The sequence below is a fragment of the Mus caroli genome, unplaced genomic scaffold, assembly GCF_978045245.1.
Source record: "Mus caroli unplaced genomic scaffold, Mus_caroli_1 scaffold_2, whole genome shotgun sequence".
In the NCBI taxonomy this organism is placed as follows: Eukaryota; Metazoa; Chordata; class Mammalia; order Rodentia; family Muridae; genus Mus; species Mus caroli.
In genome coordinates, this window is record NW_028227257.1 from 51,927,822 (window position 1) to 51,954,299 (window position 26,478).

The 26,478-nt window shown below is 44.8% G+C and overlaps 1 protein-coding gene across 1 annotated transcript in view; it reads right to left on the bottom strand.

The window, feature by feature from the left end:
• Positions 1 to 26,478, bottom strand: part of Acoxl (acyl-CoA oxidase like) — a 291,722-nt gene that overhangs the window by 60,267 nt on the left and 204,977 nt on the right. Inside the window, 1 exon segment of the mRNA XM_021179280.3 lies at positions 23,021 to 23,132. Within this exon segment, the coding sequence (XP_021034939.1) occupies positions 23,021 to 23,132 (112 nt within the window).

Here is a 26,478-nt window from a genome sequence, read left to right on the forward strand (position 1 = left end):
CTACTGAGGTCAGACAAGGCAGTCCTCTGGTACATATGTGCCTGGACCCTTGGACCAGCATATGTATGCTCTCTGGTTGGTGGCTCTGTCTCTGGGAGGTCCCAAGGGTCCAGGTTAGTTGACATTGTTGGTCTTTCTGTAGGGTTGCAATATCCTTGGCATAGAGAAATTTACAAAGGCCCCTAAATGAAAGGAGATATTGCTATGTTCCCAGATGGGAAACCTTGATATTGCTACAATATCATTTGTCATCCTGATGTGCAAAGTCAACACATGCCCATCAAAACTCCAGCCAGCTTTCAGCTTTGGTAAGAACGTGTGAGGACAGAAGCTGTAGGGACAACAGAGAACCTTGAATAGGCAAAGGTGGTTTTGAGAAAGAAAAACCTTGAAAGATTCACATGGTCTGATTTAAAGATAAAGCTACAGTTAGCACAATGGAATATAATTGGGTTAAGGATAGAAATATGGGGGCTGGAGAGATGGCTCAGCAGTTAAGAGCACTGACTGCTCTTCAGAGGTCCTGAGTTCAAATCCCAGCAACCACATAGTGGCTCACAACCATCTGTAATGAGATCTGATGCCCTCTTCTGATGTGTCTGAAACAGCTACTACTTATATGTGTACTTACATAGAATAAATAAATAAATCTTTAAAAAGAAAAGAAATATGGAGGAATGGAGCAATCAGGGAGCCCAGGAATACAGCCACACATCTACAGTCATTAAGGTAATTGAAGACAGGGAAGTGATGTTCTGAAGGAATATTGCCAAAATAAATGCACGAACACATGCAAACCCAAGCAAATTTCAGCTCGTACTGCACACTTTGGGCAAAAGTGATTTGCTGATCTAAATTTTAGAGCTACACTTATAGAAATTTAGGAACCACAGGAGGAAAGTCTTAGCCACACTGGGTTAGACAAAAAGTTCATGAGCTACGATATGGAAAACTTTATTTTAATAAGTCCTTTACTTTTGCAGCACACTGCTATAAAAGGTAACAGAGTAGTGGAAATGTTTGCCAGCCATGTATATGGCAGACTTTTACAAAGCTACCATGTACATATACATATATATGTGTGTGTGTGTGTGTATATATATATATATATCAGCATTACAGATAAGTGGAAAGGAATAACTTATTTTAAAATACACCACGAAAGGGAAACCCACTTAAACACATGGGCAAAACCTTTGAGCAGACACTTCACCCATCTGTATCTGAAATGGAAAATAAACACACAGAGAGGGTTTGAGAAATGCAAATCGAGACCACAGTGGGAAGCCATTTCACACCCACCATGGCAACAGCAAGTAAGACTGGCGATCATAGCGTGAGCAAGAATGGTCAGCTGCTGAGACCACATCGCTGGTAGGGATGCAAGGTGCTGTGGACACTTTGGAAACAGTCTGGTAGTTCCTTTAAAAAAATTTTAGCATGTAGCCACCAGAGAAGCTAGTCATTGCACTCTGAAGTGTTTGCACAGATAAATTGAAACAGTTGTCTAGGGAAAGAGCTGTAAGAAAATGTTTCATTCATAATCACTAAAGTGGTTTCAATGTAACAATTGGTTACTGGGCACACAGATAGAATAGACCTTATACAGAAATCCTACTCTGTAGAGACAAGGAACATCCACAGACACACAGCCACAGCTGCCGGATCCCAGAAGCACTGTGTAAAGTAACAGAAGCCAGAAGCAAAAGGCTTACTATTCAGTTTACAATAAATTATGCAAAACGCAGATGAAAGAAACAGTCCTGTGAGTCTATAGTGAAGAAAAGTTCAGAGTTGTACAGGAACCATATTTGGAAGTAGAGATTGACAGATGACAAATTGGCTTGAGGGGACCTTCTGGAGTGATGGGTGTATTCTGTCTAGATTTGGTGAGAGCTATTTGACCACATGCATTTGTTCAAACTCAGTAATCAAATACCCTAGATTAATAAGTTTAAAATTATATAATATATAAATTCTGTATGTGTATATGCACATATAGAGGATGATTTTCTACAAAATTTTTCTGTCACTGGGATTACACGTGCAGCCTCCGAGGCTGGTGGGAACAGACAATTGTCTGTCTGCAGGGCACTCTGTGGAAGCCACCACTTTCCTGAAAAGACCCCACCCAGGCTGGCACGTGCTTTTTTTTTTTTTCCCTGTTCTTTCCACACCTACAAGCCAGCCACCACACAGCAGTGAGAACAGAGGAAAGCTACAGAGCTTTCTGGCTTCTGGGGGTTGCTATAGGAAATGACCACAGTCTCAGGGGCCTGAGACTCTAGATATTCGGCCTGAAACCAAGGTGTCAGCAGGCCCCACTCCATCCTAAGATACTGTCCTGCCTTGCTTAGCCTCAGGTGGTGGCCGTCTCTGGTCTACCTTGTCTTGTCACTGTGGGGCTCTGATCTTGGTAGCCACTGTCACAGCTTCCTTCCCTGCATCTGCCTCTGTGTATCTCCCCTCTTCTTACAAGGGTACCAGGTATACTGGAGGAAGTCCATGCACCCCAGGATGACTTCCTTGCTGATAACTTGGTTATAGCTACACAGGCCCTTTTTCCAATTAAGTTGGCATTCATGGGTCATGAAGGTTAGGATTTGAACATATCCTTCTGTTGGGAACAGTTTAACTCACAACATGGAAGCAGAGAGGAAAAACAGCAAGAGCCTGGCCAGGCTTTGGCCACAGAGCCACAGCAGGACCCTGGCTGCCCACCTGTTTTCTTGTTCTGAGAGAATGAAAGCACATTTAGATAAAGCTCTGCGGGCCAGCACTGTGGCTGATAGTCTCCTTCTTCTGGGTGTTTCAGGGGCACCTGGGTCCCTTCCTGACCTGACCAGTGGAATGTGGGCACTTTAACCCCGGCACGGTGCCTGGCCCAAGGGAACAGTAGACTGGGTGAGTGGATAGGCATGGTTCCTCCTTGCCAATGTCACCTGACCCAAACATCCCCCTTTTACAATCTCAGCCCTGGACTTTCCCTCAGTATCTCCAAAGTCATGGGGTACTCTCTGCCTTTTTTACCTCCCTGGGAACCCATTTTAAGTCTCCTATGGTGGCTTTCCCACCAGGGCTACAGCAAGTGCCTGGTCCAGGTCTTCTCCTAGCTCGCCTGTGTGCTCTGTGCCCACCATGTTCTTCAGCCAGGCAGATTAGCTCATCCTTCCTCTTGTCAGTTCCTCCTGGTCTATTCCTGGCTGGGTCTCTGTGACGCTCAGAGCTTGCTCACTGTCTGCTGGCCTCTAGCTTCTTGGGCTTACAGCTAATGATTCTCAGCTTACAAAGTTCTCCAGCCAGCAAAACTGACTCGGAGAACGTAAGCCAATGCAATAAATCCTCTCTTTTAATCACATATATGGTTTCTTGGTTCTGTCCCTCTGCAGAACCCTACTGTTTTTTCTTTCTTTCTTTCTTTCTTTCTTTCTTTCTTTCTTTCTTTCTTTCTTTCTTTCTTTCTTTCTTTCTTTCTTTTTTTTTTAGGGGGAAGGGGCAGTCATTTCTGGAGGTAGCAGTTCATCCCCTTTCACTGTGTGGGTTTCTAGGGCTCAGACTCAGATCTTCACAGTAGGCAGCAAGTATCCTTATCCATTAAGCTGTCACACTGACCATAGGAGAGCCCTATTACACAGACTAGATGCCCCAGACTAGATGCCCCTGCCTCTAGAATGCAGCCTCCTGGTTGGAGATGAAGACACCAGAGCATGTTTTCATCTCAGGGCACTCTGTTCTGCCACCCTGCTCTTTCTCCTCCCCTGCGCAGACTGATGCCTGTCCCTGGCTGGGCACCAGCTTCTACTGAACCAGAATCCTCTTTCTCCAAAATGTGGTAAACTTGCCTGGGGTTGGGGGGGGGGGTGTTCTGAAGTGCAGAGTTGGAACTCCCAGCACATGTTCCCAGAGAAACACAGAGTAGATGTCCCAATGGTAGGAAAGGCCTGTCTCGTAAAACACACTAAGCACATTGCATGTGCCAAGCACAGGCATAATGTGATTATCATATGTAAGAAAATATTCTGATTTTACAGAGGAGGATTAGAAGAATCCAGAAACTGTCTCCAAGTCACATTCTGGACCACAGGAGTATCTGGTTTTAAGGAGTGTGACTGGGCACCTTGTCCTTGGTTATCGGAGATGTGGTTAAGACCCACATCCTCACTCACTCAGAAGCAAAGGCGCCATCTTGCCAACAATGCCTGTGAGAGTGTGTGCTCAATAAACGTGGACTCATGTTTAGACATGGAGTCTCATACCTGTAATTTCAGATGAAGCAGCAGGAAGAAAGATTGCTGCAAATTCAAGGACAGCCTTGGCCACACAATGGGTTCCAGGTCAGCCTGACTACAGAGTGAAACAGTAACAAAAGAGGTGAACTTAGATGCACGTATACACACACACACACACACACACACACACACACACACACACACACACAGAGAGAGAGAGAGAGAGAGAGAGAGAGAGAGAGAAAGAGAGAGAGATCTGTGAACAGTTCTATGACACATACTACCCTCTCTTCTTTAAATAGGGTCTCATATATCTAAGGTCCACCTCACCTTGCTATGCAACACAAGATGGCCTTGAGTTTCTTCCACCTCCAGAGTTCTGGGATTACTACAAGCATGTGGCATCACACTTGGTCTCTGCAGCTCTGGGGAATGGCGCAGCACATTGTAAATGCTAGATAAGCACTCAACCCAATGAGCTTCCCATCCCCAACCCTTGTCTGTAGTGGGTGGTTTTGATGCTAAGTTCCTGTTCCCCAATTGGTTCTTGATGGATCAATACAGATGCCAAGGGCCAATTGTTGGGCAGAAAGAAAGAGGAGGAATTTCTGGGTACCCACAGACAAGCTAAGAGATGCAGGAAGAGGAAGAGGAAGGGAGATTTCACCATGCTTCGGGAGGAGAAAAGGTGACTAGTCATGTGAGATCTTGGGCAGAGCGGCCATAGGCCACTTCCCTATGTGGGAGATTAGAAATGCAACTAAGAGCACATTAAGATGTGCTTAACTGAGAGCATTGGGAAGGGCACGCTGGCCACAGGAGAATTGAAGAGGCCAGCAATTGAGCCAATAAAGCAGGATGAAAATAAGGTAATGTGTGTGTTTCATCCATGGATCCAAGGGAACTTCGATGGCACTGGTGGTGTCGACCACCCAGAGCTTAAAGCGGGGTAGCAAAAACTAAACACTACATTGTCCCAGATATTTCAGCTCAAAATTCTCTCTACCAGAATGTCTTCTTTCCCTGATCCCTCCTCCTGGCTTCAAGAATTCCACCTCCTCCTGGAAGCTCCCCAGTATCTTTTCTCAGTGTTTTGGTGTTCTCTTCCACCCTCCCACGCAGTTGGCACAGCCTTGCTGGAATGTTCTTGATGCTAGAGTGTGAGTACTGCTCTGGCTGGCCACATGACCCCAGCACCTAGCACAAGTCTGAGTGTCTGGCCAGGGCTAATGGCTACATGGAAGGATTGGCCATTGTAGATGGGTGCTGAGATCAGAGGAAGACATACAAGGAGGAGGCAGAGGAATAGTTAGAGTGGGTTCAGCAGAGGGGGCCAGCCTCTCCCATCATTGCAGTTATGGTCATGCTAGGGCCTTTATAGCCCATGCTCTCCCACAATCAGAATGAACATGTCCCAAAGAGAAGATGGAGTTTCGCATCCCCAGTGGAGACATCACCACTTCCATCCACCCCCGGAGTCCCGGAGTCCAAGCAGTGGGAACATGCACGTCTTAGATGTGATCAGCTTCAAACGTGTTTCCCCATGGAGATTTAACTGAAGTTGTCAGAACATGAAATCAATACAGTCTTGGCAAAGGGCTTCTACAATTGAATATATTACTTCCTAATTTCCCCTGCTTTCATGTTCAATGAAGAGTCTGCTTTTCATTACCTAGCCATCAGGGATAGAAAATGATTATGGGCAATACATTCTCCTTGGTCATTTAGAGCACTTTTTTTTTTTTTTGAAAGCTCAACTCCTGAAATGGATCTTGATAATTTCCAGTAACAGATCTGTAAATAAATGTTTGCTGCCTGGTCTCTCTCCTAACAGCATCCTCATTTTCAGAGCTCCTCCTTAGCTGCTCTGTTAGAGAAAGAAGTGAAAGAATACAATTACAGGGCTCTGAATACACTGTACAGGCACCAATGTGTGCATCTGGAGTCCAGTCAGCTAGATTGTGTTTCAACAGCCTGCACTCCCCATCCAGCTGAAGACCCAATTGCCTTTAGTGACTGCTACAAGTCCACAGAAGGCAGGAAAAAATGTACATTTATTATGGGAAAGAAATTGTGCCTAGAGATAATTTTTCCCTGAACCTGCAGCCGTTTGCTGGAGAAGGGTCTGGCTGGCACGTAGAGGAATGAGCCAACGAGCAAGAGGCAAGGACGGTGTGTAGAAAACGGGGGTCGGGGATGAATTCAGAGAAGAGGCATCTGGAACAGAATCACTGACCCACTGTGACCTGGGACGTCTTGGGGGTCTTTCCTCTTTGGTGACGCCACCCTGAAAACAAGATGTAAGCTGGAGCCCAGGGTACCTTTGCTTGACATCAACCACACTTGGTTTCTCTGCTGCTGTCTCAGCTGAGGCTCAGTCATCTGAGTTGTGGGCGACTGTGGCCATTATACAGGTCACCCTTGTAGCACTGATGGGGTGGAGGAGGGTCTTCACAGGACACCTGTGTCACAGTCATCTCATGCAGGGAATGTAGAAGATCCTCGGAGCTGTGAGCAGGATGCCTAAGGTGGTGGGTCCACCAACCAGCCCTGTCATGCCTTACTGGTCTCGCTCGAGGCATGGAAATCTGTCTGGTTTGGTTCTCTGACCTCCTTAAAGCCCTAAATGCTCACAGTGCATGGTATACATGAGCCCTGTACACAATATTTTTCAAGGAAGAACATAATTAAAATTAAAATAAAAACACCCATAGCTCTTTCTTCTCCAGCCTTCCTTCCTTTTAAACATACATCCTAAGTTCCGACTCCATGTTTATGTATCTTTCACTGAACTAAGGAACTTACTTTCTTTTTCTTTTCATGTTGCTCAGGTTAGCCTCAGGCTCCCTAAGTAGTCAAGGAATGATCTATCTTTACCTCTTACGTACTGGGATCAAAAATGTGCACCGCCATACTGGTCTCATATGGTGCTGGGGATTGACCGCAGGGCTGCAGGCATATTAGGCAAGCAGTTTGCCTACTAACCACCCCTCCCCCAAAACACACACACACACACACACACACACACACAGGAACCAGTGCTAACATAGGAAAGCCGCAGGAATCCGAGGGGGTCCGCAAGAGCTACCATAAAGAAGTCTAATCCAGCAAGGGGCCTCTCAGCATCTAGAACAGAGGAGTGAATCCGGAGTTAGCGCTGCCTTCCAAGTGAACAGGTCAGATGTGTGCCCTTGCATGGACAGTCTGAGTCTGTTCTCTGAAATTAGTCTGTGTACCGATGCCACATGTCACCCTGTGTTTGGTCTTAAATGCTTTGTCCTCAATGGCACCGGCTGCTTCAGTCTGGCTGGTGGCATCAAGTTTCCCTGCCTGACTGTGGTTTAACTGACATCCCTGCAGGCCGGAAGGTTGTTGCCCCACTGATCCAGCATCAAACCAATGAGCACATGTGCAAGGATTACTTTATTGGTTCAGTTCATCTAGTCCAAGCTCACAGTGGTAGGAACATCACTGAGGACTGTGACCTCAACTGACCACAGGGATCTGTCTACTGCCTTTGGAGAGGGTATCCTTGCATGAGCCAGTTTATCTGTCCCTGTGCCAACCCTGATCTGGGAGATCTCCATGGAACTTTATAGGTCTATGAGGACTGGCCCATCCTCACCAGATCACCAAAGCCCTGTTTCCCAAGGTCTGGCCTCAAATCAAGATGCCAGCAGAATGTCTAGGCTCTTTGGGCTTACTTGTCTGCTGCCAGGACTGGCCCTCCACTGGGCATCTCTTGCAGTCTGACCTGTTACCAGTCTGACTGTGTGGAGTCTATGCTGCTGGGTGGCCTGGGGACCCATTACTATTTTTCTATGTGACATTGAAGTGTCTAACACAGATCCCAGCATAGGATAGACCCTAGTGAATCCTCATCAATGCCATTAATCGAGACAAATAGGGCCATCTGTTGGACCTCACTGTTTCTAACTTATGTAGAAAACTGCAATGACTTTCCGGTATACATCCTAGCCACTGGGATGGCCTGCTTGAGTGAGACCTTCAAGTCCGGTCACTGAGATATAGCACCTGCACTGTTAGATGTGAAACCTGTATCAACCTTGAGTTTGCAGCTCAGTGATATTTTAAGTGTTTGGAGGAGGTGCATGCACATGCATACGTCCATGTGAATGCATGTGGGGGCAGGAGTTCCACGTCAGGATCTTCCCCAGTTGCCCTCCAGTTTGTTTTTGGTTTTTTTTGAAACAGACTCTTTTGCTGAACCTGGAGCTTCCCACTTTGGAAAAACTGACTGCCCAGAAAGGCCCAGAGAGCCTCATTCCTGCCTCCTCAGCACTAAGACTACGGGTGTGTGATACATCAGATCCTGGGACTTGAACTCCGGTCCTCATGGCTGCGTGAGGACTTTAATAACCAAGTCATTTCTCAATACAAAAAAAACCAACACTCATCAGTGATTTCTTTCATATGTGTACATACCCCCTGGAATCATGTCACTCAATCGGGAGACAGAGTTCCCCAGATAACTTCTGTGCTTCCTCATTCAGCACCACCCTCTCCCTCTCTGATTGTGACTGCTGCACTATATCACCGTCAGCTGGCTCTCCTCCTCCTCCTCCACCGTCGCATACATGGGGTATCTGGTATGCACTCTTTCACATCACTAAGCACATCAGTAGAACTCACACATGCTGCGTCACATGATTCACTATGTGAAGCCAACCACAGTTTACTTGTCTAGTTTCATATCTATAAACATTCGGTTTCCAGTTTCCAACTTGGGGTTATTAATAGAGCTGTTAGGAACACTCCTGTATAAGGCTATTTATGAACCATGTAGCATCATTTCTTGGCCATATCTCTAGGGACAGAATTTCTGGATCATAGAATAAGTGTACATTTAACATTACAATAGACTTCCAAACTAGTGTGTGTGTGTGTGTGTGTGTGTGAGTCTCTCTCTCTCTCTCTCTCTGTGTGTGTGTGTGTGAGTCTCTCTCTCTCTCTCTCTCTCTGTGTGTGTGTGTGTGTGTGTGAGTCTCTCTCTCTCTCTCTCTCTCTCTCTCTCTCTCTCTCTCTCTCTCTCTGTGTGTGTGTGTGTGTGTGTAATTGAACCCAGGGCCTTGTGCATGGTAGTGAATGAATGCTCTAACATCACGTTGCATCCTCAGCTTCTGGGATTGCATTTAGAATGTCTTAGTTATGAGACCCAGCGTTGCCCTGCGTTACCCCTGGGGCTGAGTGGCATCTAGCAGTTCAGTTGATATGCGTCAGTGGGTGGGTGTTGGTTCTTCTTTGTGGTTTTGATTTCTAGCTCTCTATGACTAATAAGATTAGGCAAAGTTTCACGTGCTCATTAGCTCCTCTTTTATCTTCTTTTATGAGGTGTCTTTTCAAGTATTTTTGTGAAAACTTTTCTTAGATCATATCTTTTTCATTATTTCATCCTGGGGGTTCTTCACACATTCTGATAAAACCTTTTGCCAGACACAGACAGACACTGCAAGTAATTCCTCCCCTCCCCCAGGTTTAGTGTTTGCCTCTGTCTGTCCTGATGGGTGTCTTTCAGACAATGACAATTTATCAATAGCTAACGTAAGCCATTGGTGCTTTCTGTGTTTCCCTAAGAAATCTTTCTTTACTATGGCTTCCAGTAGATATTGGTGATGCTTTTCTGTTTTCTCTGGAAATTTTACAGTTCCCCTGATTATATTCAAGTCTATGCTGGTCTTTAATAAACATTTGTGCACGGAGTAGGAAACAAACCACAGCTTGCTTCTTTTTCATTCAGAATCTACTTTTTCTTACTATTTAAAGAAAAAATCCTCCTCACTGTTTAATTTATTTCATGTCAGAATTTGAGTGGACAAATATGTGGGCTAAGTGGGCCTGGCAGTGCGCTGCTGGTCTGCCTAACTTCCTGCCAACGTCCTCAGGCCTGGACTAGGACAGTCTCGGCACACGCTTTGAAATCAGTTGGCACCAGCCCTCAGTGACTTCCACTTTTTCCAAGTTCTGTGGGCTATTTTACATCATTTGCATTTCCATATAAACTGTCAAGTGAGTTTGTAAGTTTACAAACACTCTTTCCAAGATTTTGACTGAAGTGGAGCTGACTCTGAAGGGGGCACAGGACATCTCATGGCAACATTAAGTCTCATACACTGACATGATATGTGTCCTGCCATTATTAATATTTCTTGACTTACTCTGTGCATATTATATAGTGTTCTGTGAACTGGTTTCTTATGCTTTGGAATTTTCACTGCTGAATATATATATATATATATATATATATATATATATATATATATGATGCTCATGTTTGTGAGTATACTATAAACTGACTTTTATTTTCCAGTTGCCTACTGAGAGGATGTAGAAACAAGCTTTGTGTTGAATATTGAATTTTACATCTTACAATCATATCCTGCTTTTTGGATCCTGTAGAGTTCTGTTTGATAAGTACTTTTAGGTCTTCTTTTCATGTTCTTAGTTCGCTGACTACTGTGGTGTGTGTGTGTGTGTGTGTGAGTGTGTGTGTGTGTGTGCGCGCACGCGAGTGTGCACACATGTGCGTGTGCCTGATGCAGGATATGTGGTCCAAGAATAGCTTTGTGGAATTGGTTCCCCCATCTACCTTTACAGAGATCTGGGGACTGAACTCAGGCCTCCATGTTTGTGGGTAAAGCTCCTTTACCCACTCAACCACATTGCTAGCATTGATTTAAATCTTCTACCAAAAAATAAAAAGGTCTATTCCACCCGAGAGTCAAGGCAGCTTTATTTCTTGTTACAATCTTTACATCTTCTTCCTTTCTCTCCCCCTCCCCTTCTCTCTTTTTCCCTTTATCTCCCTCTGTCCCTGATTCTCTGCCTCCTCCTGCCAGTTATACTGACAGGACTCTGAAATACATATAGATGTGTCCTTCTCAAAGTGAAGAAAATTCTTTTCTATTCCTACTAAGATTTTCTCTCTTTTTGGTCAGGAGTTTTGTTAAATTTTTTCATGGCTGGGCATGGTGGTGCTCACCTTTAACCCCAGCACTCGGTGAGCAGAGGCCTGGAAATCTCTGTGAGTTCTAGGTCACTCTGGTCTACAGAGTGAGCTGCCTATCTCAGAAACAACAAAAATGTTATCATACACATCATCTCCTTTGGAGGGCTTTGTTTTCTGTTTTTTGGGTTTTGTTTTTGTATTATAGCTTCCATTGTTTATATTATTGGCTAATATTTAACATCAAACCCAAACCTATCTTTTTTTTTTTTTTTTGGTTTTTTGAGACAGGGTTTCTCTGTGTAGCCCTGGCTGTCCTGGCACTCACTTTGTAGACCAGGCTGGCCTCGAACTCAGAAATCCGCCTGCCTCTGCCTCCCGAGTGCTGGGATTAAAGGCGTGCGCCACCACGCCCGGCTCATCAAACCTATCTTACAATTCTGGAATAAATGCCTCTGTTATAATGCGATTTGTTTTTAAAATATATTATTGGCGTCAGTCACTATATGTTGCTGATGTACATTTATGAAGAATGCTCAGCTCTTGCTTTTCTTTGCTCTGCACATACACTGATCCAGTCAGTCTTTTGTTCTTTTTAAAAGCAGGCTGGGGGGGCTGGTGAGATGGCTCAGTGGGTAAGAGCACCCGACTGCTCTTCCGAAGGTCCAGAGTTCGGGTCCCGGCAACCACATGGTGGCTCACAACCATCCGCGGCGAGATCTGGAGCCCTCTTCTGGAGTGTCTGAAGACAGCTGCAGTGTACTTACATATAATGAATAAATAAATCTTAAAAAAAAAAAAAGCAGGCTGGTACTGTGATTGGGATGGGAACAGTCCCTCACAAGCTCCTGTGAAAGGCATGATCCTGGACTTGGGGTATAGTTTTTGGGAGGCGGTAACTTTTAGAGTTGGTGCCTTTGAGAGAAGCAAGCCACTGGAGTGTGCTTTGAGTGGTGTGTTGTCTGTGGCCTCTCCTTTCTCTTCCTTCTGCTTCCTGGCTGCTGAGGGTGAGCACCACACCCTTTAACACAGAGTTCTGACTCACCCCAGGCTTGGAAGAGAATGCCAGTCAGCATGGTCTGAGTCCTCAGAAACTGTGGGCCAAGATCAACCTTCTCCTTGTTACACTGTGTATATTTGTGCCACAGTAACAAAATTCTGGCCAGCAGAAATGGCACTGTTTTGTGCCATTTAAATGAATGACAGATTCAACAATAAAATGACAAAAACCTGCAGCTTTTCTTTTATAGGAATGTTTTCTTAAAAACCAAATTAATTTAATAAACACTTTCGATTTTTTTCATTAGCATTTGTTTGCTTGCTTTGTTTTAAGAGGGTCTTACTATGTAGTAGCCCTAGCTGTCCTGGAACTGATCTGTAGACCAGGCTGGTCTCAGATTCAGAGATCCACCTGCCTCTGCCTCCCATGTGCTGAGATTAAAGGTGTGAGCCATCATTCCTGGCTCCTTTTGTTCAGTCCTTAGTGCAGAAAACAAAAACAAAAACAAAAAAACATTGATGCAAAACATCAAAATCTCATGGAGAAGGGCAGACCTGGTAGGAGCAGAAAACACAAGAAAAGTTGCAGTGACCCTCACACAGCAAAAGCTGCTCATGCACACACATGTAACATGGAGATAACATGTTACCCATCAAACCAAAGGAAAGGAAAGCACAAGAGCAGACTCTGTTCTGTGGATGAGATTAGGAGGAAGTAGACACGGCTGACGTCACCCTCTCCCTCTGAGCAGAGTTTCAGAAATTATGAAATCGTAAATGGGAAATCAAATGTGTAAGAGAGGCTTAGTGAGCTGAGCTGCAACCACAACGCAGATGGCTCTTCAGCACAAGGGGTAAAATCTAAGTCTATATAGTCTACCCTTCATATAAGAAAAAGGCAGCAGGAGCCTGCACTCATGAATACTCATTGTGGGAAAAAAAATACAAGTACCAGCTTAGCAAGGGGAGAAAGGGAGAGATGGAAATGGAGAAATGGAGGAAATGGAGGATGGGAAAGGTGAATGTCCAAGTTTTCCCACATCAGGAGACAATACCTGGAACAAACAAGGGTCTGTTGCTTCTGGGTCATAGTGAAACAGAACATCATGGAGCATGCTCACTCCATGATGAATGGAAAGGAGAGGGAGATGGGGGAGGAAAGGGAGAGGGGGAGGGGGGAGGGAGAGGAGGAGGGGGACAGGGAGAGGGAGGGGGAGAGGGACAGGAAGGGGAGGGGGAGGGAGAGAGGGAGGGGGATAGGGGGAGAGGAGGGAAGAGGGAGGGGGACAGGGAGAGGGAGGGGGACAGGGAGAGGGAGGGGGAGAGGGAGAGGGAAGGGGAGAGGGAGAGGAAGGGGGAGAGGGAGAGGAAGGGGGAGAGGGAGAGGAAGGGGGAGGGAAAGGGAGACTCTTCAAGAATACAGCCCCAGTGACCCAGTTCCTCCAAATAAGACCTACCTCCTAGTTTCCATCATTGATCAATAATGATGGATCAATAATCCATCAATGGATTGCTCTATTGACTAGGTTTGTGTGCTCAGTCCCCTCTCAGGAGCTGCTAGCTAGGAGTCAGGTCTTTAACACTTCAGAATGGGTAGGGATATTTTATTTTCAAACCACAACAGTAAAACAAAACAAAAAGAAGCCAAAGAGATGTAGCTTTCTGTACAGCAATGAGGCTAGGGAACTTCACAGGTTCCCATAGAGACCCTAAAAATAATAATTTTAAAAGTAAATGGAAAAGTGAAATCAGCCACAGTATAGGGAGTTGAAAGAAGATTACACACTGGAACACGTTGGTTTGCTACTCATGGATAGAGAGCCATGCAGAAGAGTGGGAATGACCTAGTCAGAGAAATGTTGGAAATGCTGTTTTGATTTGATGATGTAGGGCTAATGTTACAGAGAAAAATACTGTATTCCAGTTAGTAAATGTGTTCCTCACCAGGAAGAGTTCTGTTAAGTTCTTGACATATGTCTTGGGAACACAGACACAAGCAAGAAGCAACAAATGAAAGAAAGACTTTAAAACGAACCCTATTGTTCATACTGGAGTTGGAGCCATCATTAAAAACTCATGGTTTCTAACGGTTTCTAATACATATGACTTAATATATGTTCATATTTATACGTAACCTATGGCTTTGGAAAGAAAGCAGAGGGAACCCAAGGAGAAGACACTGGATTTTAAATACAATTCTCTCCAGAGCAGCCTGGGCCCCTGATCTAGAGTTGCCAGTAACAAAGAAAAACCATGAAGTAAGAAAATGCTCAAAAAGAAAGAAAAGAAAAAGAAAGAATGAACGGAAGAGGTGTCAGGGTGTCTATGAAAGGGACATGGAGACCAAGCTAAACAAACAGTTCATCATGGCTAAAGCTATGAGCATTTTTTTGGGGGGTGGGATCAAAATCAAGAAGTAATCAACAGTATTGGATTATAGACCAAAGGGTAAAATAATTATTGACGAATCCATTCTGATGTAGTAGGATTTCACTGAATGAATAATTTGGGGAGATACTTTTGTTTCCAAGTAATACATGTATGATGAGATGAGGGAAAGAGAAGCTCCTTCCCAGCCAAGAAGCCAGCACAGCACTTCTGGATGCAAGGAGGAGCATCTCTGGACTGTCCTCAGTCCCCTTGTTCCCCTGGTGACCAACACCATGAAGAAAGCATGGGCTGTCTTGATCCAGGCAGGCAGCCAGTAATGAATGTGCCTGACTATATGATCTCAAAGACTCCTTCCAAGCTCACAGACTCCTGCGGAAATGGCCACCATTCCCATGTAATTATCAGGAGTAAAATTTTCTTTCCTCTTCTTTATTTCGAATTCCTCTTAACCTTCCCAGTCTCTTCTCAGAAAGATAGTTTAGAGCTCTGGGTATGGGAAAGAGGGAATATTATGTGACTATTTCCTCCAAATGGAAATACTCCTTCCTGGAGGGAGGCTCAGAGGCACAGGAACAAACACAACAAGGTGCAGGAAGCTTCTAAAACTTACAGTTCACAAGGTCTCTCCACAGGTTATATAAGCTGGAACAATTGCTAAATAAGAGGAAGATTTCCAGTGGAAGTGTGCAGGGAACTCCAAAGTCATCACCCCTTCTGAGGTAGGCTTTTCAGTGACGCACCTGCCTGTGTCACCCATGCCTTTGAGTGACTCCTCACCTATTGCCTTGTATGTACCTCTCACCCCAAATCACACTGAGTTAGTAGGCTAGACTCAGATGGAATCATTTCTTTGGTTTATCATGGTGTCCTGTCTGGAGTGAACAGTCACTTGCTAATGTCTTTCTAGTAAAGTCGTGCACAGAGAGGGTTGGAAGCGAGGGAGAAAACGTGAGTCCCGATATTAATAAGTTTCTGAGCTCCTGTGGGTGGAGAACGGAGCAAGAGAGAAAAAAGACCAAGTAACAGGATAGTTTTCATGACATAAGTCTTAGTCAGAGTTCTCTAGAGGAACAGAAACAAGGGGATGAATGAATATGAATATTTACATGTATGCATGTGTGTATGCATGTGTGTGTGTGCATGTGTCAAAATTTATTAAGTGGGCCTTAAAATAGCAACGATGGCCATGACAAAGAGGGAGGAGCTAAGCAAATGCTTGAGAGCACTGAAGGCTGAGAGGTGAGCACAGCCCATCGTGGGGCTTCCTGACTTTCTGTTCCTAGAACTCAGCAAACCACTGCCTACCCCTTCCTGGGTGTGACAGCCCTTCCTGGGCCATGTCATCCCTTCCTGAGCATGTCACCCCTTCCTGGGCGTGCCATCCCTTCCTGGGCCATGTCACCTCTTCCCTGTCTCAGGCCTTTCAGTATTTAAACCCTGAGCAACAGAACCTGTTTCACATCCCAGAATTTTTAAGCACTAGACAGCTGAGAGGAAGTTGAAGTTTTGTATAAAGCGGCCCTTGAGTTTAACATAAACTATGAATCTGGGACATGTGACCTCTCATGGCATCTTCTGTCTCTAATGATCTGTGCCTGGAGCAAAGCTCTTGATGTTTCTGTGCCAAGAGACTATTAGGCAAGTACCTGCTCATTCAGGTCACCATACTAGGTTTTTTGTTTGTTTCTAAGAGATTTTATTTTTACTATTTATTATGTGTGTGGGGTGTAAGCATGTGAGCGCAGTGTCTGTGGAGGCCAGAATAGGACAGTAAGTTCCCTGGAGTTTGAGTTGCAGGCTCTTGTGAGCCATCTGACATGGATGCTGGGGATGGAACTCACCCTGAAAGGACAATATGTGATGCACTTTTAGCCATTGAGCTGTCTCTCTAGCCTGTTTGTTCTAAAACTTAACAAGTATAGGCTGGAAAGATGGCTCAGCAGTTACCAGAATATGCTGCTCTTGTAGCAGAAGAGGATCCTTCAGTGGTTCCCAGCACCCACACTGGGTGGATCACAATCACCAGCAATTCCAGGTCTAGGGGATTTGTTGTCTTTGGCCTCCACAGCTACCTGTGCTCACTTGTACTTAACCCCCCACCCACACAAGTATGCATAACTGAAAATAAGAAAAATAAAGCTTTTACGTTTAACAAGCAGACTGCCGGCTACCATTCTGTCCTGTCTGTAGCCTCAAACGGATACAGCCAGCACTGGAGTCTCTGTCTGAGCTGACTGACAGCAATATTTTCCTAGCTCCATCAGCCACCATCTCACCAGTGTTCTTGAAGATCCTTATTGAGGGATGCTCTGAGTGCCCTTTGCCCAGGCATGTGCCACTCATGGGCCATCCAGTCACTACCGACACTTCTCCTTTTCTACAGATGAGAGCTGAGATGAGATCCCCAACCCCAACTCTTGGACCTGAACAAATATATTGTCAGGCTTAAACTTGTAACAAACAGAACAGCTGCCATTGTTTGCAGAAGCTCTGTGGTATTGTTACAATTTAAAGATCCACATTTAAAGCCGCAGGCAGTCAGAATGCTCCGGTTGTACATCAACAACAATAAAAACCGGAGTAATGTAGTTGTCTAAATAGAAAGTGCTACATAGTTATGCTTCTAGTGACCTTATTTTCAGACTTCCCTGATTCTCCATCTCCAAATAAAGAAAAGGAGCAGTTTACTGACTTGGATTTGACAATCTCTCTCGATGCTTCTTTGTTTGCATACTTCTCTTTCCTTTCAACTTGGCCTTGAGGTTGGCCGAGGTCAACCTGCATGAGCTTTCTTAAATCACTCTTTCCCAGTGGATTCCTGTACCCTCTAAAGTAGAGGCACTGTCTTAGTTAGGGTTTCTATTGCTGCCACAAAACACCATATCAGAAAGCAAGTTGAAGAGGAAAGGGTATATTTGGCTTACTTGACCAGATTATCGTCCCTCATTGGAGGAAGTCAGGATAGGAATTCAAGCAGGGCTGGAACCTAGAGGCAGGAGCTGATGCAGAGGCCATAAAGGAGTGCTGCTTACTGGCTTCTTCCCCATGGCTTTCTCAGCTTGCTTTTTTTTATAGAACCTAGGACTACCAGCCCAGGGGTGGCACCACCTACCATGGTGGAGCCCTCTGTCACTGATCACTAATTGAGAAGATGACCTACAGCTGGTTCTCATGGAGGCATTTCTTCAACTGAGGCTCCTTCCTCTCTGATTACTCTAGCTTGTGTCAAGTTGACACACAAAATCAGCCAGTACAGGCACATACTGTAAACTTAACCAACTACCTGTGTCTGGAGGAGTCACAGACCCTAGTATTGCCTAACCCAATAAAGCCTTAAACTATATTCTAAATACTTATCCTTATACCCACAGATAAATGTTGCTCTTTCCCCTGGTGGTGGTTGGAATAAGAATGGCCTCCATAGGCTCATATGTTTGAATGCTTGGTCCCCAGATGATGGTACTATTTGGAAAGGATTGGGAGGTGTGACCTTATTGGAGGAAGTGTGACATTGAAGGTGGACTTTGAGGTTTCAAAAGGCCCACTCCATTCCCAATTATTTCTCTGCCTCACACAGCCTCCTACTTTCAGATAAAGATGTAGGCTCTCGGCTACTGCTCCAGTACCATGCCTGCCTGCCTGCCTGCCTCCCTGCCACCATGTTCTCTACCATGGTGCTTATAGACACGAACCCCAAACTAAACATTTATTTTGTAAGCAGCCTTGGTCATGGTGTTTTATCACGGCAATAGGAAAGGTAACTAAGACAATGCTCTTCATCAAAGGAGCTTCGTTTTGAAAGAAATGGAGGCTGCTACAGAGGTCCACAACTGGTCAGAATGCAAGGATACATGACCAGGGTATGGGCAGCCCCACTTGGTACACATATAACACAGCTTCTACAACTGGGACTACTGAAGGACAGTATATTCTAGACTTGACAGGGATGCTGCACCCATGAAATCTCAACAATATGTCAGCCTAAATAAGACCTGCATAACAACAACAGGAATGGGGGAGAGTTCCACTCCTGGATGAAGAGCTCCACGCATTCAAAAGCTAGAGAGAGAGAGAGAGAGAGAGAGAGAGAGAGAGAGAGAGAGAGAGAGAGAGAGAGAGAGAATACATTTTTTTCCAAGACTTATCTGGCGGGTTATCTGATCCCAGTCCTAAACACATGTACATACAGCAACACTGAATGTATTGTTACATCTGTGTAGCAACAGAAGTTATAAGTATAAAAGGAATGGGGGAAGCAGGAGTTAGAGGGGGGGATAATGGAAATACATTACACTTATGTGTGGAATTCTCAAAAACTAAAGAAACCTCAAAAATTCAAGTAGAGGTGTAGCTAATATGAGGGGATGAGAGGCAGACCATGGAGTAACTCTAGACTAACTAGGACTAGTTCACTTACCTAGGGTCTCATCTCTCTACCTACCCAGCTTCTGACATGTACATTTGAAAGTAAAGTCATTTTCCAAACACACTAATTACTGATAATCTGTCTTCTTGTCTACAGATCCCCCTGCATGTCGGCAGCTTTTCCTGGTGCAATATTCCCAATATGCCAAACCATTTCTCATTGGTATATATTTTCCCCCACAGTGGGGAAATGAGGCAGCAACTATGAACAGCCCTTACAACACAAGTCTGAAAAACCAGAGAAATGAACCCCCAAGGGAGGCCAGGGTGAGTGCTCCGTACTGTCACCAGCAAAGTAGAGGCTTCTCTGAGGGGAGAGAAACACACGATCAAATGACTGCAAGGGGCTGGCTCTGTTGTGTGGATGTTCCTGTTGGAGGAACAGTAGTTGTCCAATGCTCTGAGAAGATTGGTCAACATGGCTACAGTGGAATGTGCTTTTGAAAAAAAATATCCTCAAAGCTTTACCAAAGAACTAGGAAGACACATGTTCCTGAAGCCACCTTGGCTTCCCTCCTCCTTCTCCTCCTTCTCCTCCTCCTCTTCTTCTTCTTCCTCCCCTTCCTCCTCCTCTTCTTCCCCCTCTTCCTCCTCCTCCTCCTTTTTTTAAATCTGAAAGCTCTAAGCCAAGTATTACAGTTGTTTTCAGGAGAATTAGGGACAGTAGATGAACTTTCCCTCCTTTGGCACTAGCTGAGGACTACTGACCAGCCTCTGCTTAGGTCAGCTATTCTAACTACTGAGAAGAATCATTTTATTACGACATGCAGTTAACGTATGGAAGCAAACACAAGCTCACCTGTATCCAGCTGAGTGAAAACCCCGAGGTGAATACAAACTAGAATACAAACTAAAATAATAGATGTCCATATTCTTTCTACTAACCTTGTAGGTTTTTTCTTAATTTCGCTTCAGGCTAAAACTGGATGTGGACTTTCCCCAGGGTAGGAGCCTGTTTGATAATCTTGATGGTCTTCTTTCTGATTAGCCCTAGAAACTGTCTGTGTGCTATGAATATTTAATGGTATTGTCTGTAAACAGGTTACATGGACAGTAGAGACTGACCTAATTAACATGAATGCAGCAGTTAGAGCTTCCACGGCTACTTTACATATTCAATGAAATGCTGGCCATGTAGCACATTTGCATTGTACTCAGCCTTATTATTCCAAATTACAGAAGAGGATGCTGAAGTTTGGCAGCAGCAAATCTTAACCGTCGGGTTCTAAAGTCCTTTCCAATTTTTCGGCACATCCTTTGCCGAAATGTTTATTTGATGTTTGGAAAACACACTCGCATGTGTGAAAGTTTTCTTCTTTCAAAATCAGAGTAGACACTAATGAAAACACTTACTCCTCCTCTGGCAGAAGACAACTGTAAATAGAAAAAATGTTTCTGAATGTTTAGGAAGTTTCAGAGCATCCATACTATGTGAAGAATAGAACTGAGGGCACAAGAATTACTATGAAAACACACCTGCATGTGTAAGGTATTTCTAGACATACCTGCATTGTGAGGGTATCATGTGTGTCTTTGAGGATATTTCTAGAAAGGTCTAACTGAGAAGGAAAGATCTACCCTGAATGCAAGCAGTAGGATCCCATGGGCTGGGTCCCCAGCTAAATACAAGAGAAGAATGTGAAGAGAGCATTTGGTGCAGATGTAACATGACTGGCTGCCTAGAGATTCTGCAGCCATGCCTGCACTGCTGTGATAGACAGGATGCCTGCATGGCTGTGATGGACAGCACTCCTGCACTGCTGTGGAGGACAGGATGCTTGCACTGCTGTGATGGACAGGATGCCTGCACTGTTGTGATGGACAGGATGCCTGCACTGCTGTGGTGGACAGGATGCCTGCACTGCTGTGATGAACAGGATGCTTGCACTGCTGTGATGGACAGCACTCCTGCACTGCTGTGATGGACAGGATGCTTGCACTGCTGTGATGGACAGCACTCCTGCACTGTTGTGATGGACAGGATGCTTGCACTGCTGTGGGACAGCACTATTGCACTGTTGTGATGGACAGCACTCCTGCACTGCTGTGGAGGACAGGATGCCTGCACTGCTGTGATGCACAGGATGCCTGCACTGCTGTGATGCAGAGGATGCCTGCACTGCTGTGATGGACAGCACCCTCACACTGTGAGGCAAGCAACCTTCCGTGAGCTATTCTGGTCCGAAATCTTGTCAGAGCAGTGAAAAAAGCAACTAGTATACAGGCACAGGCTTCCCACACATGGACACATTGGTAAATACAAAATAAATATTTTTCCATTGTGTCTGTGATTACCACTGTGGTGCCCTTTGTTCTGGCATTTTGGGATTTCCCACTGGTTAGATTGTTAGCATTTTCCACCTTTGTCTATTTCCCTCTCTTGCAATTTCATCTTTAGCTCTTTCTTCTATAGTGTTGAAAGCATGGTTCACAGGCTATATTTTCTCCATTCTCAATTGCGCCCTGGGTGCAACTCATCTTCGCCCTGAGTGATAGCCTCCCTCTCTGCAGCTGTACAGAGAGCTTGGACAAAAAGCCCAGAGTATGAGGAGTGACTTAAACTCACCAGATCGTGCCGCTGTGGCCTGGCAGAGCCTCGCCTCACATCTCTACCTGAAAGATGGACTGATTTGCTCATCCCCAGGCCCAGCTTCCAACAAGTCCTTAGGCAGTATGGCACTACTCCATAAGGATGAGTCTCAACTGCTTATGATCTCCAGGACTCTTGTGCATTCAGCCAGTTCCTGGGAGAATGCATATCTCCAGATGCACTGCATTCTCTTCATTCCTATCTCCTGTTAGACCGAGTGACATCACTGTGCCATTGATATAAAGAGAGTGGATTGAAAGAGAGTTCCAGGACTCAGTTCTTGTCCCTTTAGCACCTGGCTCCAGCACAGAGGAGCAAATCTCTCTGTATCCTGGTTCTTAAGCCCTGAGCGCTGACTCAGAGACTGGATGAGTAAAGTTCTCTGGGGTCTTGTTGACCACTTGCCTTAGACCAAATAATGAACCCTGTTGAGCTGGAGTGCTGCCTGAAGCCAACCCACTGGCACTGAGCATGACAGCTATTCCTTCTTGGTATCTATCAATGATGGCATTTTCTTTTTTACATGTGTGTATTTGTGTGTGGGTATTTGTATGTAGGTATGTGTGGGTGAGTGGCTGCCCATGCACATGTGTACACATGCTTGTAGAGGCCAGAGATCAACATGCGGTGTTTTCCCCATCCCTTCTCATTCCCATTCTCTTACTTTTGAGGCAGGGTCTCTCACTAAGCATGGAGCTCACTGGCTGGTTACACAGGTTGGGTGGCAAACACCAGGAGACTCTTGTCTCCACCTCTTTAGTACTGAGCTTACAGGCATACCATACTCACTGGTATGCACTCGTGGTAGTGAGTGCTACTATACTCACTGCGTTCTCCCTCCCTCTGTCTGTTTCTCTGTCTCTGTATGTCTCTCTCTGACTGTCTCTCTGTCTCTGTCTCTCTGTCTCTGTGTGTGTGTGTGTGGAGTGTGTGTGTGTGTGTTGGAGATGGGGTGACTTTCGTCCTCATGCTTGCACAGAAAGCTCCTTAGGAATGGAGCCGTCTCTCCACCTCCTGTATTATGTTTTCACAGAAAATCCATGGATTTCTTAATAAAAAGTGCAACACACCTCAGGCTAGCACAATGCTAACTTTACATATGTTCAATGTACAGATTTTCTCCAGAGGACAATTTTTTTTTTTCATTCCCAATGAAAATCACCTCACTCTGCAGCTTCCATGGCACCAAATGATGCTTACAGGCAGGATTCTAGAACAGCGCACAGAGGGTTAAACAGTACTATCACTCTTCAGGGGCAGGTGAGGTTGCCCTGTAAGGCGGCCTGTGCAGCCCTGAGTGCTCTGCCAGCTTCAGATTGGGCGGATTCATCCCCTACTAAATTAAACACAGGGTTCAGCTATGCCTTACACATTCATCAAAAGGAAACAAACAAACAAACAAACAAACAACAGTATCATTACCTTATAGTAAATTCTGGACACCAAACTCCGCTGAAGAACCCTTTCTCAAAAATTCACTGCTTTCAGCAGAAAGGCAAGACGTCCTACCGTGTCAGTGTTAAACGCCAGGAAACTGGAGGAGAAGAAACAAAACATAGTGACCAGAGTTATTAGTTTGCCCTTAAAAAAAAAAATCACAGCTAAATTGGAGGTGTTGTGGTGGGTGGCACATGCCTTTAATTCCAGCATCTGGGAGGCAGAGGCAGATCATTGTGAGTTCCAAGCCAGCCTGGTCTGCAGGACAGTCAAGGCCACAGACGCTCAAGTGTTCTCTCTCTCTCTCTCTCTCTCTCTCTCACACACACACACACACACCACACACCACACACACACACACACACACACACACACACACACACACACACACACACACACCACTGTCTCAAAACAACAAACAACAAGACCAAAACACTTTAAAGAGCCCCCAAGGATGGTTTATAATGGCTGGTGAGAGCTGGAGATGCGGTCCAGCAGTGCTGAAGAGCACACACTGCTCTTTTAGAGCACCTGAGTTCAGTTCCCAGCACCCACGTCAGGTAGCTAACAACTGCCAGTAACTCTAGCTTCAAATGAGCCAAGGCCTTGGCCTCTACAGGCACTTGCACTCACATACACACACAGAAGCACATGAATTAATATACACATAATTTTAAAATATTAAAAAAATAAAAGAGCCAGACAGATGTCTCAATGAGTAAAAGCACTTGACACAAACCTAATTAATGAGTTTAATCTTTTCATCCTGTAGTAGAAGAATAAAGCTGACCCACAAAAGTTATCCTTGAACCTCCCTCCACACAGGCACCATGGCATATGTCATGTACACACATGTGCGCGTGCGCATGAGCACATACACACACACAGACATATACACACATGTACACGTATACACACACATGCACATACATACATATGTGGTGATGAAGATGATGATGAAGAAGAAGATAGTAATAATAGAAATTATTATTACAGCAGAATGTGTATTTTTAAAACCCCAAATCACTTTCTTCCTATAGGAAGGCATCATGAATATGGCACCCATCCCAGCTCTCACTGGCATTACATGGGCTTCTTTTCAGTACTTCCTAGTGAGTGCTTGGCTCTGGCTTATTCTACATATTTGTCCTTGTGCTATAAAAGGAATATGACTCCCTGATTTTTCTACCAACTATGGCATCTTAAGAGTCAAATATTTTCTATGTAGCTCTTCTTTATTGACAGTTATGCCATTTCTATCAGGTGAAGCTCATAACAACATTCAAGATTTTCGAGTTATTATCTACTATTGAGTTATTGAGAACTGTCTATATTGAATTATTATCTAACATCATAATTAATATACTGTTTAGGAAACCGAAGCTCAGAGGGATGCAGTCACCTTCTAAGAAGGATGGATGTTACATGGAGAGAAGACCTTCAGGTCTTGATGAGTTTTATTCTGGGGGATCCAGATACTGGAGGGAATAAGTGCCCAGCAGGCTGTAGGCAAGCATAGGGGAAACAGATCATGTTTCCCCTCAGGAGGTAGCCATTGATACCTTTCCCATTTGGCAAAGGGGGGAACTGAAGCATGGGGTGTCAAGAGGCATAAACACCGATAGTCAAATGGCTCCTACCCTGGGTTTTTTTCTCACACAAGTCTGACTTGGTGCTGATTTTGTGTTTCTTTCCCACGGATCTCCTGATAACCTAGATCACAGGATACAGGAGTACTCAGGAGACAGCTCTGCTTCAGTTCCTGGGATCCACATGTTGCAAAGAGTGAACAGACATCTGTAAGTGTCCTCTGACCTACACACACACACACACACACACACACACACACACACACGTAGATAATGTAATTTTTTAAAAAGTGTGTTTTATTAGTTTGCCTCTCTGTTGGTGTGATAATCAGTGATTGAAACAACCTGGGAAGGAAAGAATTTACTTAACCTATAGTTCCTGATTATTTCCATCACTGTGGGAAGGCAGGGCAGGAACTCAAGGTAGAAACCTGGTGGCAGGAACTGAAGCAGAGGCCATGGAGAAACATTGCTTACTGGCGTATTCTGTACAGTTTGCTCAGCCTGCTTCTTCATATAACCTAAGACCACATGCCTAGGGTAGCACCACCCTGCAGTGGGATGGGCCCTCCCACACCAATCATCAATCAAGAAGCTCACCCGCAGACAGGCCAATCTGATGGAGGCCTTTTCTCAATTGATTTTCACTCTTCCTAGATGACCCTAGGCTATGTCAAGTTGACTAAAAGCTAACCAGTCCATAGGATTCTAATTCATAAATGGTTTCCCCATAGCTCACGTTCCTGTTTTCCTACATCTTGGGAAAGGGAAGAATTGCGAGACCCCAATAACTCAGGTTCCCACTAATTAAACCTTAAAAGTCCAGTTAGCTGATGCTCATTCTAAGCAGAAGGGCACTCATTCTTCATGAGCTGGAAGGGCAAAGTGCTCAACGAGCTGTTACCTTCCTCAAAGACAAAGGTGGTGGTGGGGTGGGGGTGGGGGAGCTTACACACCAGTTCCTGGGAAATCACAATCACTATATATCAATGCTCATTCTGAACCTAGCTTCAGAAAGCTGAGTTCCTCACTTGGTTTAGTTCATGACAGGGGTAAGGAACTTGCGTGGTTTTTTTTTTGTTTGTTTGTTTTTTTATATGACTTAATCATCCAGTGGCTAGTCTATGAAGCCTGGAATTGTGAATGTTTGTGTTGGAAACTGCTGTTCTATCTTGGGATGTTTGCCACACTTCAGTGTATATTCCCGTTAGGCTGTGCACTGTGTGTGCAGGGCCTCACCCACACATCCGTGTCCCCTATGAGCACAAGGAAGTCACCCAAAAGTAGAAAGCCTTGAAACTTGGACCACTGCCAGGAGGGACCTCGAATAACTGCCTGTTTTACAAGGAAGCCACAATGACTAAAGAAGGAAAACTAGATTCAAGGTAAATGCAGATCCCCGGTCATCAGAGAAACGCAAATGAAAACTGGAGTGCAATGGCATGCTACACCCAGCTGTCTGTCTAAAATTAAATATATTGTGTCAAATGTTGCCAAGGACGTGGTAGAGAAGCCAGACCACTCATATCTACCCAGGAAAGTGTCAAATGGTCAAACCGGCTCCGGCACTCCCACAGTCTCTCATAAAACAAGCACATACGTTATGACTAGCAATTCCATGTCTCCTATATGCCCAAGAGAAATCAAGAGCAACGTTCATAAAAAAGCCTATATAAGACTATTCATAGCTGCCCTACTCACCGGAGCGAAAAGCTAGAAACATCCCAGGTGTCCATCAGTTATAAGAGAATGGAGAACAAATCACAGAATATCCATAAAATACCACTCAGTAATAAAAAGGGGAGAAAGTAATACTTATGACACCACGAATAAATCTCAAAAAGCATTATATTG